This window comes from Coloeus monedula (assembly GCF_965178545.1).
Source record: "Coloeus monedula genome assembly, chromosome: 2".
Classification (NCBI taxonomy): Eukaryota; Metazoa; Chordata; class Aves; order Passeriformes; family Corvidae; genus Coloeus; species Coloeus monedula.
The window spans coordinates 106,621,223-106,643,197 of record NC_138782.1 but is presented as its reverse complement, the minus strand read 5'-3'; the positions used below and the strand labels follow the sequence as shown (position 1 = coordinate 106,643,197).

Genomic DNA, 21,975 nt, shown 5'->3' with positions numbered 1-21,975 from the left:
CAGAACAGAAGCTGTTCACAGAAGTTTTAGTGGGGGAGATGGAAATCCTCAGTGCTCCCCTTCTCTCTATGACTGATTACAATCTGGTTTTATTCTATAAAGCACATTTATTGTGGGAGTTTGATTTGAAAGAATTTCAAGTAATTTAAACTTTGGCTGCAGGCATACAGATCATTTAAAAACTGATCTTTAAGTGTTTCTACATGTTAATAACATTTCTGGTTGGTGCTATAATCAACAGTTTTAATTCTCAACCTACCGGCTCAAACACATGCCAGGAATTACCTAGGATGAAATCATGTAGTTCACAATTAGCCAGGCTGACAATAAACCCTGTGCTAGCAGTTTTGGTGCAATAATCTTTATTTTGCAATGGGGAGTCTTGAGGCTGGGGGGTTTCTTTAAGGGTGACTGTCAGCCACCTATAGCTTTTTCAAACTACAGAGGTGCTGAAAAGAGCCTGCACTGTGGTTCAAATCAAAGCCTAGTTCAAACTTTTTTTAATAGATGAGGATTCATTTGTCCTGCCTCACATTCACAAAGCACCTTATTTTACCCCACATGCTCTTATGTATGATGTCACTACCTGCATCTGTTAATTATTAAGGTAAATGACAGAAACAGAATCTGGCCTTAAATAAAAGACATGAAATCAGGAGGTGCTAATTCAGATCCACCCTGTCTGGAACTGAGGTGCAAATGCAAGATGCACATTGCCCTGGGATTTTGGAAAGTGCAAATTCCAGCTCACTCCATTTTGGTAACTCTCTTCATCAGCCAAAGAGCCTCCCACCACCAAAGTTCTCAACACATTTCAATACCCTTCTAAAAAAGGTAAATGGGCTTGGTAAGAGGCAGGGACAAGCCAAAAGAAAATAAAATAAATGCCAGTTTTGTTCATAGCAAATGGTAAAATTTTTGATGAAAAGGGTTACAGTGTTACCTTGTAAATAAATGTAAGTGCTAAGTTTTCTCAGCTCATGGGACTGGCAAAAGAGCTTGTCAGCAACACAAAAAATACCAGCTGAATGATCCTAACAGAGCAAACTCTTGCAGCAGCTCAGACATTCAGTAAGAATACTGTTCACCACTGAAGTTTAGTTAAATATGCACAATTTTATTTATTGAAGAGATTAGGACAAAAACATGAAACCAAATACATGACAAAGCACCAGAGGCAGTAAAACCCCACCATGCACATCACCAATCTTTCCTCCTATAAGGTACTTATAAAATAAAAAAAAAGTCCTTCTTGACACAGCACCATCTTCAGAGTGTAAAAACATTACTCCTTTATATTCTTAGTTACCAAAATAGAACCAAGGCAGGTCAGCTGCAGCTAGCTTTGTCTCTTGATAAAGAACTGTGAAACATCCTCTTGAGAGTGGGACCATAACTTTCCTGCAAGGCAGGCAAATAGCATCCATACGTCAAATGCCAAGTAGCTGTACGCACATGCCACATACTATAATTAAGCACAAATTCAAGTAACATTTACATACTACAGAGTCCACATGTACCTACCCAAAAAACATGACCACTTCACAAAACGTATACAGGCAGTAATATCAGAACAACTGAGGTACTGGAAACACAAATATTTATGCCAAGAGATTTCAATATCATACAGCAATATAAAAGCAGTAATAAAAACATTTGCCAGTCTAAATCAAATAAAGCTATCTAGAAAAAAAAAAAGAAGCTAAATAAAAAGTTATTTAGGGACAGAAATACCTGAACAGAAAAGAAGTGTGTTAACTACAGCATGTAACATGTCATCCCAAGTCAACCCGTAATTGAAGTACTGGCTTAATATATCACTACTGTGACATTTTCTTCAATAAATAGAATAAGTCTTGACAATACAAAAGGTGCATATTACTGTGTATGTTTCAAGAGGAATATCTGTAATATAAATGTTCAGCTTATTAATACCCTCTTATTTCTTAGTCTGGACATAAACAAAAATCAAAACCAAACAATTCTATTCCCAAGTTTAAAGGAATTCAAAGAAAAAAACCCAGAATACTCTTCCTCAATAATAAAGAGCCCTCTATTTACACATGGGCCAGTCAGTAAAGAAGAGATTGGTTCTCAGATGAAGACACCATTAAGGGCTTTCTGCCTTCTCTAGTCATATACGTGCAGCATGGCAGATATGGAAGCCAGTATCTCATATCTTTAAAAAAAAATTATACAGTTTTCTTCTTTTCTTCCCCCCCCCCCCCATTATAGCAGTAATGCATCTGGAAGTTCGAGTTATAATAGCTTCCTGCAACAAACCATTTGACACAAAACAGAACAGCCTGTTAAATGACAGTTACTTCCCCTTAAGGGAACAAAGCATTAAAATGTCATTTCCTGACAAGAATATTAAGTAGTTTATTTAGAAGAAATGACTTGAAAATAGCTATCAAGAGACATGAACTGAAATTTTGCTTGTTTTTAGCACCCACTTTTCATGTCCATCTTTGTGCACCTAATTTTTTTCTTATATTAATCCCATTAATTATTAGACATCTGATTAAAAAAGTTAGCCAATTGTATTTTCCCTGAATAATGGCTGAAGTTAAATATCTAACAGTGCGATGCCAAGATGTGAGCTGAGGCAAAAGTTTCTATTTGTTGTGAATTACCACTGTTTTTAATGAAACAGAAACAGGAGTGATACAGCTGCACCAGAATTGGCATGTGCAGTCTCCTTGGCTCCAAAAAGGTGAGAAGCTACAATTGCTCCATGCTGCCTTTTCTCCTCCAAATCAATCTAACCTGATAGCAAGCTCCCCCCGCCCCCCCAATCTGTCCCCATGCTACATTTGTTATATTAGCTCCTTGTGGAGGTTCCTTCTCAATCCGAGGACCTCTGAGTGTCTTTTGCTACCAAGCTAGGCTGATGCAGGATGTGATTGAACGCGGTCAGGAAGGGCTCCTTCATGTGTCCATCTCCAGGTTGTGTACCTTCTGAACACCAGTCTTTGTGCTCAGTTAAAGAATGGGTCCAAGTCTTCTTCCATGTTGACATCAGGCACCAGCTGATCTGATACTTCCTTAGCACCATATCCTGAATTCGATACATTAAAATCTGTAGAAAACCATGGATGGTCCAGAATTTCCTGTGAAGTCAGCCTTTCTGATGGCTCTCGACGCAGTATGCTACGTATGAGGCATTTTGCCTTAGGTGATAGAGTTTCTGGAATGTTAAACTGCCCACGACGGATCTTGCTGAAGAGGGAACTAGGCTCAATGTCATGGAAAGGATAGCGTCCAACTAGCATGGTATAAAGCATGACACCTAGACTCCATACGTCCGCTGCTTTGCCAGAGTAGCTGCCATTTGTGTTCAAGATCTCTGGACTCACATAGGCTGGGCATCCATGCTTATCAGAAAGAGAGTCATCATTTCCTCTTAAAATATAAGCATCTTCTAGGCTTTCCAATTTCACTCTAGTCCTGCGGGCAAAAAAACAGAAAAAACAAAAAAACAAAACACTATCAAGGTAAGCAAAGATCAAACACAAATTCTGGCTGTTGCAATTACATGGTTGTAATAGTCATACTCTACAAAATTTGACGACTGCAGAAGTGAATCAGTTTAAAATCCCACTCGCAGCACTTGTAACAGATAATTGATATTGTCTCTTCCATACTGGTTAGATATATTAGAGACATATAGGGAATACTACCACACAGACAGATACAAGATTTCAAATACAGTTATGTCCAGTAAACTCATTAAAAAGTTTATCTCTTAAAAAGAGAAAAGGAAGTGCCATATTCATGCTTTTGACTAATTTTACGTAGACATGTTTTCCAAAAGGAGACATAAACCTCAAGATCTTTTCTGTGCTGGCTGCACTCTAATGTACCCACATAGGATTCATGCCCAAATACAAATCATGTTCTAACTACACAAGGTTATTTTGATACCTTCATGCTGGCAAAGCTGCTTCATACACCTGTAATTCCACAAGGTTTAACAGTAATAAAATGGTCACTCCAGCCCTAAATGATCCTTCTGACCAACCAACATTTTCCTTTACCCCAACAATTTTAAGAGAAATTAAGGAAGAGCACTTTTAACCGATTTCAGTCTTCCCAAATAGACTTTTGGGCAAAGGGAGATAGGTGAGGTGAAGGCCAAGATTAACAGCAAGCTTATCTACCCAGGCAAGCCAGAGGAGCTCCTCGCACTGGAATGAACAGAGAAGCTGGCAAAGGAGTTGCAGAGATGACAGGGATGCCTTATCTAGATTGCAAACTCCTGCTGCCTGCAAAGCACTGTGAACTTGTCACTGTGCTGCAGTAATTATCTCTGCAAGAGAATTTTCTTCCCTTATGGATATCACACAGGAGCAGAAAAAATGATGCAGAGCTGCTTGTCATAGCACTAGATGAACATAACCTTTCTTTCCATTCAGTTCTCACTGCTAGGCTCCATATCTATATTTAAAAATCTCTCCCTGTTGGAGGTATCCAAAGGATTACCAAGTAACCTTTAGACTATTTCCCAGCAAAGGATGGTTTTGAGAACAGAATCACTACAATGCAACAGGGCTTGTCCAGTGCCTTGGGATGGCAGAGTGACCTAGCAGTACTGCAGACTTTCAACAATTTGGGGTCATAATTCAACTTAGGGTATTACTGCCCTCATCCCTCAACCCCACAGATCTGTTACAATCACTCTTAGCCCTGTGTCATGGCCATGTTCCCATACCACAGACATTCACAGGCAGGGACTGAATTTCATCCCAGAAAGCAGAACTTGCGTCTCTTGACTAAAGCACGTAATTTAACAGGCATTAAAATAGACAAGGAGAGCCTTGTTTCTTAAATGTTTACCAAAGACAACATTGCTTGAGCTTGAGCTGCAAAAGACATCTGGGCCAGCTTTGGCTTAGATTTAGTTCCAGGGCAGCTCAACCCTATCTTTTTTGAACCAACAGAAGAGTATTTTACTCCGTGGAGTACTCCAGAGGCAACTGTGCCATAAACTTTCATGACACTTGGACCTTTTCAACAGCTAGATACATTTACTAGCAGAGGTGAAAGCCCCTCTGGCAACGTGGCCCAAATGAGGAAGTCATAAATACAGAACTCCGAATACCTGGCTCCCAAGCACAGTGTGTCAAGGCAGCTCCTTCTCTCCTAAAATAGGCCAGTGTTTGCTCCTCCAGTTCACTTCTGATGAGCTTTGCTCAACACACCTGCTTCCTCATTAATTCCCACTGCCAGCCTAACAGTACTTCTGGCCATGGACAACCCCCTCATTAGCACTCAAACAATACTTTACAACAGCAGTGCCTCACACAGGAAGTAGGCTGCAAGGAGAAACTGAACTACAATTACCAAGACCACAGAAATTTCCCTCTGTACACAAAGCAGAGGGTCCACAACAGGAGAGTGACTTGAGAAGAGTCCTTTCACAGTGCTCAGCTTTGACACATTCCCGCACCTGCACAGCATAGGGAGAGAAGCAAGGAGAAACGCCCAGAGGGAAAAAACATGCCAAAGAGGGCAGAGAACAGAGAAGAGGAAATGAAAGGGAAGGCAGGGACATGAGTTGTGGTTCCATTTGCATTGCCCACCTCAGTTTTTCCATAGAAAAGCATGTGTAGCAATAAAACAGTGAGGCCAGCTACTCAAACATGCATTAAGTCACTGAACTGCCAGACAGGAAAGCATCAACTCACTCCTGCTAACTAACAGAAGCGGAACACACACACAGGGAGTGGGGCAGAGCAGGCTATTTATAAACAACTTCCAGGAGGGAATTCACCCCCACATACACACTTGCCTGCCATCCCAGTGTCAACAGCACAGGGAAATGTTGTTTACTTTCCCATCCTATTTTACATTTCTGGGAGTTGCCAAAGACTTTAGAAAAACAGTTCAATAAGAAGCTTTTATATTACATAAAATTATTGGAATTCCCTAATCTCTCATTTCCTGCAACGGACACAGTACAAAACCACAGAGAGCAGACTGCAAGGTGTGTCAAAAATTCGTATTTTTTTCCAAGAGAAGAAATAACTTCTTGATAATAAAACAGAAGCAGCACACAAAAGCCATGCCCCTGTCTTGCTTTCCTTGCAAGGTGCTGCAGCCTCCACACGATACAGCAGGTTTTGTTTAAGCAAGCAAATGGAACAACAGCTGGCCCTTATCTGCCTGCTCCTCTGTCAGCTGTGGGCAAATGACGAAAGCACTCAAACCGGGTTTTTCATGCTGCTAAGCTGAAAGGCTTTGAGGAAACAAAAGGTCCCAAATTAAACAAAAAAACAACCTTCAGTCCTCTTCCTCCTGGTCAGCCCCCAAACCCTCACAACCAGGAACACCCTTGTGTGCAAGGTGCAAGTGGTGAAATGGCTCCTCTGCAAGCCGGCAGCGTTCCTGCAGCACCGGGCACACATTTCTCTGGCTGACTGCAGGGCCTGCATCCCCTGAGCACACACTGCCAGCTGCATGGCCTCAGTATGGCTTTCTCCTGTCCCAGTTACACCCAGACATAACTCGGGTGGTTCCCAGTCTCATTTGTAAAGCCCGGTGTCCTTGCACTAGATGATAACACAGGTTTTCCAACCATACAGCAAGGAAAGCACAGGAGTACAGGAAGGGCTGTCTGACTTGACACAGCTGGCAATAGAAAGAGCTCACAGGGTGATTCTGCCAGCACCCCTCACCACCAGCCAGGACTGGGGCTGGGCAGACCCACTGCAGCCCATTTTCAGTGACAGATGACTTCACCCACCTCAGCCTCGCAGATGGAACGCAGTCTGTGCAGTGCTACCACTGGGTACTGCGCAGGTGTACATGGCAACTCTCGCTCCCCTTTTATCAGTCAGTTCACGTCTTTTCAGGCAATCAAAAAGGAGCAGCCTGGCTCAGGAGCTGCTATTTCCCAGTGCGCAGCAACCCATCCCTGCGAGAAACAGCTTCCAGCTCTGTTGGTCTTCCCTTCCTCTGCATTTCAAGCACTGCCTAAAAGAGCTCTGTTTTCTGCAAGAGAGTTTTTTGGGTTTGTTTTTTGGGTTTTTTATTGGGAGGGGACAACAGGCAGGGAGTATGGAGAGGAATGGGAAAAAGGGGAGTCAAGGTCTAAATACACAGAAATGCAGAGACACACTGAATGAGAAGCAATCTCTCTCTCCCCCACACTCTCTCAGAAAGCACTGAAATCAAATAGCCAGGAAAAGGAATAAAAGCCAACAACAACAAACAGACCCTGAAAACTACAAGTCGATTCTGAGAATACAGAACCTCCACACTAAAGGGTGGGGAGTGCATCCAACTGCAGAGTAACTGGACAACCTGAAATTTGACGTTTGTTAAGGCAAAACCAAACATGAGATGTGAAATCATAATCAACTTTGAAGTGCCTCCCATCACAGAGAAGAAAAAGGAAAAAGAAAAATAATTCTCCAGAAACCTCTTATTCTCTAAATAATTAACTCACATTAGTCAACTAAAGGATCCCCACAAGAGAAAAAAGTTTTCCAAAAGCACCAGCATTTGAGCTCGACAAACAGTTGCAACAAAATTAATCCCTGAAGTTCAAATTTAAGCTACTGCCACAGCCGGATGAGAATCAGTTTGTACACATACTGTAGGGCAACAAAGATTTTTGCCAACACTTATGTAATTACAATACATAATTTCAAGTTTTAATGCAGATCCCGAATAAGCACTTGGAAAAAGAGCATTATGAGTCTATCAGATCATTGATAAAACACTGCATTAGTTTAATGCATTAAAAAAAAATACAGCCCTGAATCATGGCTATGTAAAAAGGGGAAGCTATTCTGCCTATGAATGCTTTCCCATTACTGGTGAATGAAACCACAGAAGTGCAATCAGAGGGCAGCAGCAGCACTCGGACGGGAAATGCGTCTTTGTCCCCATAGAAACCGTCAGGGAAACCCATGAAAAACAATACCACTCTGAGTTTCTTATCAATATGCCATTCATTACTTGGCTGCATTCAGACTTTGCTCTTCAGTAATGTAACAAAACCTAATCAATTAAACGTCTTCCAGAAGATTCTTCAGTGCAACCTCCTGAGTTAGCACTCACCTCTGCCTTTCTTGCACATCCCACACCTTCTTCCAACAGATTCACATTATTCTTCCCTGCAGAGCTTTGGGACTACCAGCAAATTGCTATCCTGCCTTTTGACACCAAAGAATCCAGCATTCACACTTGCTCTCCAAAAGCAAACAATTTCCATACCAAAATCAGTGGAATTATTCAGAGGGCTCTAAACACGTAAAGCAGGAGAAAAAAAAAAATCTAGAACATTTAAAGCAGAGATAACAACTGATAGTCTGAGTGTTTCAGAGGAAAATATCTTCACTGCAGTGAAATAAGCAGTCACTAGTAAAGGAGCTTGCACCTGAAACAATGAAAGCAATTGCCTCTAGTCTGTCCCCAAAGCCATCTGTATGAGAAATAATACCTGAACAACACCTCAGCCACCCTTCCCATTTTGGGAACACTAACTGCAGACCAGACCCACAATTTTTGCACAGCAACACTCCCCATATGACAGCCAAATAAGCTGCTTTGGGAAGAGACTGAAGGAGCCATCCTGCTATGGACACTCCACATACACCATCACACCATCCAATTGTTACTTAGGCTGGGTCAAATTAGAAGATCCAGACTTACAGGTTCTATGCAGCAGACTCCAGCAATCAGGATACAACCATCACTGCCATCTAAATTGCCATTTTATTAATACAATTGCAGGTAAATATAAAATGGCAATTTCTAAAGGTGCTTCACAATATTCCTCCAACAGTAAAAACTGAAAGCACCCAAGCAATGTTATCTCATATTTCAGTATTACTCTGACTGAGGCCAGGAAAGCCTTTCCCTAGGTAGAGGCACTCAAGCCACTGACTGCCCAGTAGACCAGGGATTGCTCCTATGTGGCCAATAATTTACAGGTCACTTAATCGAGGTCAGTTGCTCACACCCCATCATAAAGATGAGAAGAGCATGCACACAATTAGAGTCACAAGGAGGCAAAAAAAATAAAAGGCAAGCTTGACATTGGAAGCAGTTATCTTTCACTAATTGACTTTTTTTTTTTTTAACTAAGGGAATCTCTCCTAAATAATGCAGAAGTAAGCTGCCATCAGGGAGCCAGTGAGACAGGGAAGGCGGTAACGAAACCCCAGGCAGATGATTTGCAGCTTGGTGCAAAGACTCGTTCTGAACTCACAACTACCTGATCTCCTTGGGGGCAGAGAGGCACACAGGAGCAGGGGGGAAATGTTATGACATCAATTTAAATCCTGCTCCTTTTACCAATAGATCCCTTTCCAGTTTGTAACAGCACAGAGCATGGGAGTTCACCACATAACATCCTACACAACTTCGGGGAAGAAAAAAACAAACTCTGCACAAAGGCTGTTAGATAAACAGTCTCTTGCATAATGAAACAGGCTCAAGGATATGTTTCGAAAGACAACTGGGACTTGCAGACAGCACAGGTTTACAGGATGAACCTTGTTCCTAAGGGAAGATTTCCTCACTGGTACTTCCACACAATAAGGAAGCCTCTAAAAATTACATCTCCCCCACCCTTCCTCTACAGAGATGCTAACAGCACAGTCAGCCCTGCCTTCACCCCCTCCTGATGTGCAGTACCTAGCAACTTAGAGCTTTTAACTTGTTTTAAGCTGGTTTGGGTTTTTTTCCTATGGAATTCCACTTAAAAATGCTCTGACTCACCTCCAGGAAGGGCTGGTGCCCCAGACCTCAGCTTTACGACACTCAAATATGATTGCTGGAAACAGCCTGTCCTGTATGCCATGTACTTTGTTTCTTCCAATGCCCCTGTTGCCTAACCACAAAACATGTTCCCCAGAGAGTAGGTAGGTAGTGATGCATGTGTTGGGGTGCAGGCTGTGAAATCCAGTGCAGATCTTTCCACAGAGGAGCTCAGTTACACTACCCTGAGCAATCCATTTTTTTATAAGAATCTGGCTCAGGACAGCTACTTCACCACCTCACTTTTATATTTTTAGATCACATTGATAATCAGATTTTAAAAGGCTGTGCTGTCAACCGTATGCTGTGTTCCCCATCTTCTATAGATCTCTTCATACAGTGCACGATGAAGCTCCACAGGGAAAGAAGACCACAATTTTGTTAACATAATTGCATGTTGTTAAAACAGCCCTGCACTTTCTGAGCCTACGATGGGTACTCAGCATCTCTAAGGCACAGCCATGCCATTATTTCACAACCTTACTGAAAAACCTTTTGCTTAGATGTCTACAGTCCTGTTTCCAAGCAATACAATCTACCAAAAAAGCAGGTGCTTAAGACTAAATATGCCCCAGGTTAGCTCCTGTTTACAATCTCCACCTTTCTTCTCCCTCCCAAGCCTGAAGTAATCTCCCAGTGTGATAGATAATAAGAACAATTAGAAGAGAAAGCAGCAGAAGAATTTCACTCTCACAATCCACTGTAGCTGTGGCTAGCTGGGCTCCTGCCTCCCTTCCTCACCCCCAGCACAGACATCCACAGACACTACCCTCAGTCTCCACTCGTAAGTCAACATGGACCATTTTGCAGCAAGTTTATGGATGTAGGTTTTTAAGTCTTCGAAAGGACCAGCTGTTGAACTCAATTTGAGATGTCCTAAGACACATCTACTTCCAGGGACTACAAAGCACCTTTCATCAGAGATCATTCCCATGATGGGCATCTCAGAAGAGGCACCACCCATGACTGGCATGCCAGCCAACACATACTGCAGCATCCTGCCTGAACAGAGAGAGTGAAGACAAGGCCCTACTATGAGCCACAGACAGTCCAGGGATAAAACCTCCTGCAAACCCCAGCACTGGGTACAACAGCAAAGGTTCTTGACACTCCTGATCTCACTGAAAGGCCTTGAGCTGACTCAAGGTCCACTTGAGTACCCATCCCCATCCCAGGGCCAGCCAGCAGCCAAATCTTCCCTGGCTTTTGCTTTAATTTAGAACCTTAGGCGCAACAATTAACCTCTATGACTACCTATGCCCTTAGGGGGAGATTTACGAACTTCACAGGGCAGTGTGATGTTCACCATCTGCAGCTATCTTCCCTCTTTCCTCCAACTGGGAAGGGCACCACACACCCTACAAATTCAGTGTTGCTCCCAGGAACATGGTGAGAGAATAGAGACTTAGTAACCAAACCACATAAAGGGAGAGGGGGGCACGAACCCTTCTGTGGAAAACAGTTGTGCAACCACTTCATCTTCTACCCTCAGCCTGACAGCAAAGATTTGCTGCCCATGAAGAAATTCACCTTCCTCCCATATTCTAGGAATAATAGTTTCTGGTTTGAAATCTGAACTGTGATTCTCCACTATTGAAGAACCAGTGCTCTTTGGCCCTGTGGCCCCATTCAGGGTAGTGTGAAGTGCTTACATGACAAAACAGATGAAGACTGTTTTTATTTACAAATCTTCAGGTACTTTAAGAGCATTCCCATTTTGTTTGATTTTCTTCCACTTTAGGACTCTCTAGGACTTTTTGCATGTTCTCTATGGAACTGTAGGGGTAACAGCAAGTCCTAACACATTGATGAAAAAGATGCTAACCACATTACAATTTGACAAACGCTGGGAGAGAAAAATTACTACTAACTGTAAAAAAAATGAAAGGTCGACATGCAAAAGGTTGGCATATGCATTTGTATTTTTTGTGAGATGACGTTTCTATCATGAGGATTGCGAACCACATAACTTAGTCATGTTAAAGCATCATCCACTCAAAGCTGAGAAATTATAGAGGAAAAAAAATATTCTAAGAGCACCAAGTAAATATGTTATGCTAACACAGGCTTTCTAAATTAGTGTATTGTACTGGCTGCATTCCTCTGGCATAGACCAAAAAGTGTCAAATCCTATTTATTTTTATTGAATCCCACCTGCCTCATATTTACTCAAAGAATACAGGAAAATTACAGTATCTAAATACCAAAATTATTTTAATTTTCCCTTCAACAAGTATGATGAACGTACAAGGTCTTTAAGCTTCAAATATTACGACAGCTAATATTTTAATATAATTAAAGGCTTAAAAATGCAGTAAAGAAATTAATAATTCCCTGACAGCAGAAATGTTCTTGTATTAAGCAAACCATTGAAACAACCAACACAGAAATGCTTCATTTAATTCTGAGATCCTTCAGATGGCTCTTTCTCAAAGCATCTGCTATGGATCAGACTGATGAACTGCTTTATTAGCTATATACTGTGTATAGCACTATTTTTAACACAACCCAGAAAAACCTGCCTGTTCTACAACATCATTATGGGACACCAGCTAGGAGAAGGGCACAGTTGTTCTGCCCAAGGGCCTACTATGAGGACAGGCTGTACATGGAAAACAGTAAATACCATGCCACAAACACAGATAAAATACTCAAAAGCAAGAGCCATACAACATCAACCTGGCTTAATACCCAGAACAAAAAATATTTAGCAACATGGATGAAAGCAGAAAACAGATAAGACCACGTTTTATTGTAGGTCATCCACTGTTTTGGCTTCAAGTTTCATTCTGAAGTGTAAGGACACAGTTTTTGAAGTATTCAAGTATCTTAGAGGTACCTTAGAAAGTCTGTTGAGACTCAACATGGCAAGTCAGCATTGTTTTCCATATTTTCAGTGTTCTGGAAGCCACTGTGCTCATTTAATAGATGTGCTGCTGCTTCCTAACCCAGTCTTACAAAACATTTCCAGCCATGCTGTAATGTCTTAGAACTTCTGCTTCATCAAATCAGCTGCAGGTTTATGGAGTTTAACTCTGAAATTTCAATACTACAAGACTGGCTATTTCACCTGTAGTTTACAAAGGGATCCACAGACACACCTCCCCCTAAAAACCACAACTGTACTACCTTTTACACAAAACAAAAAACCCATGTTGCAACAGCACACATCATTTTTATGGAATGCGATTTACCCTATCTTCAAACTCCTGCAGTCCAGGATTTAAAGAAACTATAAATTACCTGGAAACACAGACAAGTTGTTTCTGTTTGTTCCCACACTGGAATTCCGAGTTTCATTTCAAGCACTGATGTACATACACACACGCCATAGTGTAAAACACGATCACAGTCTGGCGTTGATTTAGCACATTAAGAGAACACCTCTAGTACCATTAGGGCCCCTACAAAATGCTCAGTGCTACCAGCCTACAACAATACTTTATTCCACCTTCTTACCTCCCAGCTCATTACAAACATCCCAAGGCACTGTGATTTGCAACATCCAAGTAACACGCATTTTTAGCAGGGACATCAGTTGAAGCAAAGAGCACTCACGGTGCTGGCTAGATTAGGAGCTCCATCTTTGCAAATTCCAGCTGTAATTTAGGTAATGGGAATGGGGTAAAAAAGAATTTCAACACTGTATGCACCCACTTGCAGAACTTCAGCAGCTCTGTTTTCCTATTGAACTACCAGAACCTCATTAGGATTAATGGAAGAAAATGTACTAAGAAATGCTTTAATTGATTTTCTTTTTTAAACAAATGGAACTGCTTCCATCTAACCTTCACATTTCCCTTTGGCTCCTCCAGTCTGGCAGCTCTCAGCTAACAGCAGACAATCATCTTACCAAAAAAAAAAAACCCCAGCAAGTTTTCCATTCATGTGTTGCCTGCATGCTGGATATTCCATCTTTTCTTCTACCAAAATAAAAGCCATGAGAGTCTTCAAGAAGAGGAAGTTTCAAAGTGGTAGGTACTTAAAAAGAATTGCAGAAAAACAGCCTTGAAGAAATAGGAAAAGAACTACTAAGAAAGAGCTCCACTGAAGAACAGGTGATGCACAGCAGCAGGGTTCACACACATTTCTCAAAACATCATTTTTATCTCTTCTCTCCCTCTTTGGTTCATTATGAGTACGAAAGAGCAAGGGATGGTGCAGCATCCGTCTGCCAGGCACTGCTGCTGAAGGCAGCTCCTCAAGGACTGCTCGGCACACAGGCATCCTCAGCAGCAGCCTCAGACAAATGGGAGCTCAGAGGGGTGCAAGCAACACACAAACACCTCTGTGAACTCAGGAGGACCAGGAAGATTTTTCAGTTCTAAATATAGCAGCAGATTGAAAGTGATGACTGATTACAGTATGATGATCAGAGGATGTGAAAAAAGGCAGTCACTGCTGTTTCATTCTATTTCTATCTCAAATTATTTCATCTCTGTTTATTTAGCAGAGAAAGGATTACAATACCTTCCTACTTACAAACCAGCATTATATCCAGAAGAAAACCGCATTATGATTATCTTAAAAATAACCAGCAAGTCCTATTTGACCTTTAAAATGAATTATTGTATAATTAGAAGACAATGCTCAAAAGTGAGTAACAGTGTCATTTTGCAGACAACAGCTAAGTCAAAAACATTCATAAAAGCCAACACTGCTATTACAGTACACACCACTTTTCTTGGGTGGCTGAAGGATTTGGCCCTGTGCCTCCTGTGTTGCATTCAGTTCCTAGTAAGCAGCAGGGTAGGAGTTCAACAGCATTCAGCACAGGCCTGTGTCTGCTCCCACTGCACTGCCTGAGCTCACACTGCCTTCTCTCAGAGGAGCTTTTCCAAGTTCTGTTCTTCATGCAAAACCCCACAGGTTTACATATATCCCCAGGAAGAAAAATCCACTTTAACATTAGGATGTTATCAGCTACAACAGAAAACAATCCCCCCTCTCAGCTATTTTGCACAAGTTTCCTTCTTATCTGCATCAGAGGTGCTACAATGGTGTTTAATTATTAAACTGGGAATAAAAGTTGTGGAAGTGCAGTTTATATCTACCTTCTCTGCATTTTTCTATGAATAGACATTAAGCTAGTTTCATTTTAGGCTTATTTATTTGGAAAGGATGAGAGGGCAATCGGACATTGGGGTTGTGGTAGAAAAATAAAGAACTAAAAAAGCTATTTGCTTTGTGGACAACTGTCTGAACTGAATTAAGAAGTGAAAATATGTATTATTTTTCAGGCTGCAAATAGATTAAAAGGAGAATCCTATTTTGCAAAACTCAGCTTGCAATAAAATTTAAGTAGAGAATATTTAAACGGGATAGATGATCATTTCTATGATGTCGTTTTTATTTTAAGACCAGGAACTCCTCTTTCCTGAATGAATTGTGTATTAGTTTTTTCTAATTTTTGGATCACCAACTTCCTGAGCCTGTAGAGAACTTCAAGAACTTGTTTCTTGCTTGCAATTCCCACAAACAGGATTGATATTCACTGGTTATTTTTAACAAAGCTCCCCAGAACATTCATTTCACTCTGCAGCAGTTTAACAAGTTTTCAGACAATTTTTAGGATTTAATTAAAAGGGCTAAACATATTCCCATCGTCTACTAAGACAGGAAGAAGCACAAAGGCAGACTCTGCTCCCATTTACATGGTTTTTGGGTTTTTTTATGGTCATCTTTCAATTTAATCACTGTGTGAAAACCTGACATTATTCTGACAGTATTTATTGCTCTTACGTGGAAGTTGCAAATAAATTCATCATTCAAGACAAAGAAGACTGGTAAATACAAGGAAAGAAATAGGAAATTTCACAGGTACAACAGTATAACTATCGCTCCACATCAGAAAGAATACTTCAACAATATACCCAGAGCATACAGCGCTATTTCTTTCCCTGTCTTCCCATACTCCTTCCCCAAATCATTTACACAGGAGGGTGTGTAGAAAGGTGATATTATTAAAAAAAAAAAAAAGTAGTTCCCCAAGTACCACAGCAGCTGATACTACACACAAGCACCCACAGAGCAAGGCAGTTTTAGTCTGAGTACGATTAGTGACCACATAATACCCTTACAAGCAGCCTCCAGACCCTTCCAGGATGGAAAACAAGATATCCTCAGAACAGTCCTACAGGTAACACTTGACTATTCTTCCTCTTTATGCCTCCTCACTGGAATGAGCCATTTCAGCCCCCAGTTCTCTTTATCACACTGGATCGATCCTCTTTCCTCTTTTAACACCAGCAGCCTTTATGATAGTACAGCTCTTAACCAGACACTCTTTCAGAGCTTTCCTGCAGCAGATGTCTCCCCATGAGGAATGAGAAAACTCCTCTAGGTGGAGATGAAGACACCAAGCACGGATGCAAACAGTGCTCTACATTTACTTTACTTTGCTCCAAAACCTAAGCCAGAAGATAAAATGGCACATCCACCCCACAATCAGGTTGCAAAGGAGAATAAAGTGCACCACAAACAAATGGTACAGTAATAACAAAGGACACAATGTCCTGCAACTCCAACTATCTGACCTCAGGCACCCCCAGCCGTAAAGTCAGGGAGACTCTTACCTTTCTTCATCCTTGAAAATAAATTTTCGCAGCTTGAGATCTCGCAGTACCAGTCCACCATCATGGCAGTGTGCAACAGCAGAAGCTATTTGATAGAAGAGTTTGGCTGCCTCCTCTTCTTTAAGCTTCTTGCAGGTACGAACAAACGAATGCATGTCCCCATAGCTCCTTTCAAAGAACACATACGCTTTTGTCTCCCCAAGAATTATTTCAGTAATTTGGTTGATATTTTTATGCGCAGGCAGACAAAAACATGGTGCTAATAACTCCTGGTAGCAGCCAATATCAAACACCTGCAGGAACAATGACAGTAAAGCCAGAGTTAGTGACATGAAGGACAGTGAAGTCATGGTACATCTGATTCTGCTAACAAAACCATCTCTAAGTACAATTTATGTTGCTGCTAAAAGCTACACTGATGTAAACAGGATGTTACAAGCTCACGGGACTGAGGACAAGACAAAGCAGACTGTACAACCCCACACAGAAGACACACATAACCTTAACAGGAAAGGCTAGTCTTCAAAACTGGTAGCAAGCATAGTTAGATTAGCTAACAGCTGCTCACATCTAGAATGTAATCTAAATTAAGCTGTGAAGACCAGTGATGTATAAGGGCAATACTCAGAAGGAAACGTGTTTATCTTCTATTTTCCATCCAAATAAACTTATAAAAAATACAGCCAGTAGCTTTGTATTGAGAGAAGCTGTCACATTAAATCCACCCTGATACACATGCCTGACTCTTCTGATTTTATTAACCCATTAAAGCCTTAAGGATTTTCAGGCTTAAAGTATCATCTATTGCTATTCCTATTTACTTCCTGCCTTTCTTTCATCTCTGAAAAACAGCAAAGTCACTTTCACTTTCCAACTCTCAGTTCCACAATGGCTGTTTATAAGATCAGAAGGGAAATAGCTCTGCCTGTTGGAGCACAGACAAACACCCTTCAAAAGGCAAAGACAAAACCACCCTGAACTCTCTGCATTTCAATCAAGTGCTCCATTAAAAGCAAAGTGTCCCTTTACTACTAAGTATGTTATCACTGATCTTATGAATGAGCTGTAAGAACTAAAAAAGCTGCTGGGAAACCCAAATATAAAAAGTTACTATAATCTAGTGATGACGAATGAATCAGTATTTGAGTCAATTGAGAAAAGACCACATTACAAGAAAATGAAAGACTTCATTGAGAATAACTGAAGTCAGTGTGTGCTGAAAGAGACTATGAGCAAAGTATTGATAGGAGTGATTTTTAATTATACCTGCTGCAGAGAACTACAAAGCAAGGATTAGCATTTCCACCAGCATAAAAATTCAATTAATATGTAACTTACTTGTGGGTGTTCTGTTTCTTTGGTAAAAACAGTTTAAGGTAGTCATGTGTCCTTTGAACAAAATATAAAAATGAAGAACTGGTCTAGTTCTCTAACCACTATTTTAAACTTCAATTGTTTTTTTCTTTTCTGTATTCTAGCATTTGTGTTCTGATAGTGGGTATTTGTATCCTCTCTGAGAAGCAAATCTCTCCCTGCTTTCTCTAAAGCTTTAAAAATTGAGTGAGAAAGATACAGTTCAATCAAAATTTACTTGAGGCTTCAAAACCCGCATCATTTAATGCTTCAGAGCACAATCCTAATAAAGTCCTTCAACAGAAAAGGACCCAAATCCCAAGAAACTGGGACACCCCCTCCCTTTCCTCTCATCCCATACCTGCGCTGCCATACACCGGCACAGGGAAAAACAACCTTAAAGGCAGACTGCCAAACAGACCCAGCACATTTTACGGGGGGAGGATTAGCACCGAGGCATTCTGGTGACATGGCGCACCAGGGAAGCAGAACCAGGGCAGGGAGGAGGTGTTGCTAAAATCCCTGGTGTGCAATTCATTCCAGAGGAGAATTCATTGATATTTGGATCTCAAAACTTCTAACTACTACATTGTAAGTGAATGGCTCTTCTACAAGCAGCTACTTGTAGAAGAAATAAAATTTGAAATAAAATTTAAGCAGGAATATTCATGTAGCTCAAATCCTCATGTGAAAAAATGTCTTTCCAGAATTCTCTCCTAAACCAGATTATCATAATGTAAATTAGTTACATTTTATGGTTCTCAGACTATGTTAAATAAGTAGTTCTGGATATGTACCAGTACTGTGTTTGAAAGGGGGTAAATAGGAAGCACTATCATCCTGCTACAGTCTCAAATACCTTCTATAAAGGGCTTCTTTGTATCCCAGCTTTTAAGATCCCTGGCCTCAATTCAGCAAATGTCCAATAAGCTGCAGTTTGATTTAGTTCTCGCTAGGAATTGGAAGTGAGAAGTTACCATTGTTTGGATGCCACAGAGCCTTGAAGCAAATAACAGGATCTGTACAGTCGGTGGGTGCAGCCAAATGAATCTCGAGAATCATCAGTATGTGTCTGTTATCCAACCCAGCGTTTCTGCAAGCAATCTCTAAGAGCATCTTCAGTAAGATACCAGAGAGCAGGTCTCTTTGCCGGAAGGCTACTTGACAAACAGTTGTCATGATACTGCAGGCATTTTAAAGCGCACATTAAATTAAGCTGAGTTCAGGACTGACAACTCCATACTCACAAACTAGCAATCCAGGCTAAGATCATATTTTTGGAGCACAGCTAGTAGTGCCTCGCACATATGGAAAAACTGATACTATTCAAATGTCAGGATCAGCTCAAAAACATTAGCAGCTTAAATGGAAGGGGAAAAAAAATAACAGCCCAGTCTCTGTGAGCTGCAGTTATACTGCTCGTACTGTTATCAAAACAGTGCCTTAATCCTGCAAACCAAACAGGAAACAAAGAAGCGCATAGCCCTGGCTTTACCACTTGCTATGCAAGTTCACCTAGAATTTCATGCAGAGCAGCAGCTTTGTGGGATCTGTTTATTTCATGAAAAAATGGCAATGTCCTAGAGTGCAGCACTGCACTACTGCATCGAGCTGGACTTTCATTCTCGAAATTCTCATGTTCTGTTTCAGTTTAGTAACAAAGCATCCAGTTCAGCATGCAATATTAGTTCTTTGCAAAGCCATGGGCCTTTTTTCCCCTAAATAATCACATGAAGTCCTAGGCTGCCTTAATTTCAGATTTTATAACTCAATCAGTAAGCATATTTAAATTGCCCTCTGAACTCCAATCTTCACAAATAGCAAGGAGGAGCAATTATTTTCACTTCTCTGCTACAGCCTAGTCCATAACTTTTTATGAATTAACTATGAGAAAGTATGGAACAGTCAGCAACACTATTATTAATCCCTGGAATACTAGTAAGCTACAATACATCTACTTTTCCATCTAGAAATTTGCCAAATGGCATAATTCCATGTTTTGGGAATAACACAAACACTGCAGCATGTGTTGCAAGGTTGCAATTTGCTACGTAGTTATAAAAACTACTACTGGGTACTGCTTCAGTTTGCTGGACATAAGTCTGTCTCACTATAGACAATGAGAATCGCAATTTGGGAACAAAGGATAATATTCCCTCAGCTCAAAAGGAGAAAAACATCCCTCCACAGATGTGCACGCATGTGGATTTCTTTTTCCCACAGCTCACCTTTTAATAGTAGGAGAAAATTGGAAGGAGGCAGAGAAAAGCCGGCAGGCTACAAAGAGTGGGATAGCTATTCTGTCTGCACTTCTAAAACCCGTAGGTGTGCAGGTTTTATTCTTGTTCAGTTGGGCAATGGGGGAGGATGCTGTTTGCAAACAACCTCCACCGTGAGGGAGCTCAGGCTGATTAATTAGATGTGCTTCTTGTTTTTAAATCACTATTAAGACAAAGCTGGTGGCAGTCGGCTCCCACCCCCTGCTTCTCCATCCTCTTCCGTACCCCAACACACAGAACTGGGGGCAGTAAAAATCGAGGAAGCCAGCAGGTCCCAACACCTGAAAATGAGCTGGGGATTCCCTACTCCATTTTGAAAAGTGAGAGTGGGGAAGATGAGGCTTTCTCCTGGTCTGAAGTCACGTTAAAACCTACTTCAAGAACGGCTCTTTCCAGAACAATATCCCCCTGCCAACAGAAGGCAGACCTGGCTCCGGGCCACCGCTAAAACGTGGCCATTGTCTGGAGAGAGGGAAAAGTTACAGGATGCGCCTTTAATCCTGTCTCCCCGCCTTTTGTTTCTCCACTGTTCAATAAATGAGGTACACGGCCGTGCTCGCCCTCCTGCAAGACACGGGAAACCCAGGCGCGACAGGGGAGAACCCGGGGTGGGGGAGAACAAGGAGAAGCATTACCTTGCAAACCAGCTCCTCGCCGCTGTGCAGATGTACGGCTCGGAAAACGTGGTCTCCCTCGAGAGGCTCCAACAATAAGTATTTCCCGATGCAAGAAACGCAATGCGACAAGTTCGGGGTCTCCGGCGGGCTCGGCGAGCCTAGATTCGGGCTAAAACTCTGGCTTGGCTCGATGGACCGTATGGACGAGAGCTCTTCAAAATCCTGGGTTTTATTCCGCGGTCTCCCATATCGTGCTATCGTGATAGGGGTTGACCTTTGTATGTTCATGAGTATGGAGGAGACCAGCCGAGACGCTACACCGGAGCCCTGGCGTGGAGCGCGGTCCCTCGCCCGTCCAGCTGCGGCTGCCTTTGTGTGGCGGGGGGGGCGGGAGCGGGAGCGCGGCGGCGGCGGGCGACCAGCCTCAGCGCCGCGTCCTGGGCACAGGGAGAGAGCGCTCAGCCCGCGGCCCTTTGTTCCCGCCGCCGGCCGGGCGCGCAGCGGCGCGGAGCAGCGCGGCGGCGGGGCAGCGGCGCCCGGGGCTGGGGAGCCGAGGAGCGGGCGGCGGCGCGGCCAGGGCTGGGCGGCCGCCGCTCCCGCGGGGCGCGCAGCGCGGGCGGCAACAAAAGGTCGGTAACGCGGTGTGCGCAGCGGGACCGTCCTTCCGCTCCCCTACGGCCCGGCAGCGCCGCGCTGCCGCGGCCCGGCTGTAGATGGCGCGGGAGCCTCGCCGCTAGCGCCCGGGGCGCTCCGAGAATGCCCCGCGAAAACAGCGAGGGAGCATTTAACTTGGGGCCGACAAAGGAGTGGGACCGCGGCGGGAGGCTCGGGGGAGCCGCACCGGCACCAGGGGAGCGCGGCGGAGCGCGGGGCAGCGTGCACCGCTCCGCGCTGGCGGAAAGGAACGTGCTGGCGTTGTCGCGACAGAACAAAAAGTGCAACCAGGGAATAGAGAGCGCTCCCACGCTCCCCCTGCACAGCGGATTTGTGAGCGGGGGCTCGTTGCCTTCGCCGCGTTTAATGGAGTTCACGCACAAAGAAAAGAAAAACCGGCGCGGCGAGAAGGGGCCGAGTTCTTACTGCAGGGGCTGGGAGGGCGATAAGCGGAAGACCATAGGGGGTATTCAACTGGAATCGCTTAAAAGAATAAATGCAGGGAGCAAATTTTGTTTGATTATATATTTTTTTTCCCTTGGGGATAGGACAAGGGGAGGAGAGGGGCAGCCGCGTCGCTCCCCTCCACCGAGGCACCGTCTCCCCCCGGCGTATCAGTAACTACTTACGTGGCGGGGACGCTGGCTGCCTCCGTGCTCGCTGCCGGCCGCCGCACGCCCGCACGGTGCCCAGCGCGCAGCCCGACTGCCCCGCCGCCGCCGC

At 42.9% G+C, this 21,975-nt stretch overlaps 1 protein-coding gene across 1 annotated transcript; it reads right to left on the bottom strand.

The window, feature by feature from the left end:
- Positions 1 to 1,096: 1,096 nt before the first annotated feature.
- Positions 1,097 to 21,952, bottom strand: TRIB2 (tribbles pseudokinase 2). The gene is made up of 4 exons (XM_082276562.1): positions 21,882 to 21,952; positions 20,617 to 21,035; positions 16,350 to 16,642; positions 1,097 to 3,450 (listed from the first exon to the last, which is right to left on the bottom strand). The coding sequence occupies exons 2-4, from the start codon at positions 20,884 to 20,886 to the stop codon at positions 2,982 to 2,984; spliced, it is 1,032 nt and encodes a 343-aa protein (XP_082132688.1). The 5' UTR covers positions 20,887 to 21,035; positions 21,882 to 21,952; the 3' UTR covers positions 1,097 to 2,981.
- Between the last annotated feature and the right edge of the window lie 23 nt (positions 21,953 to 21,975).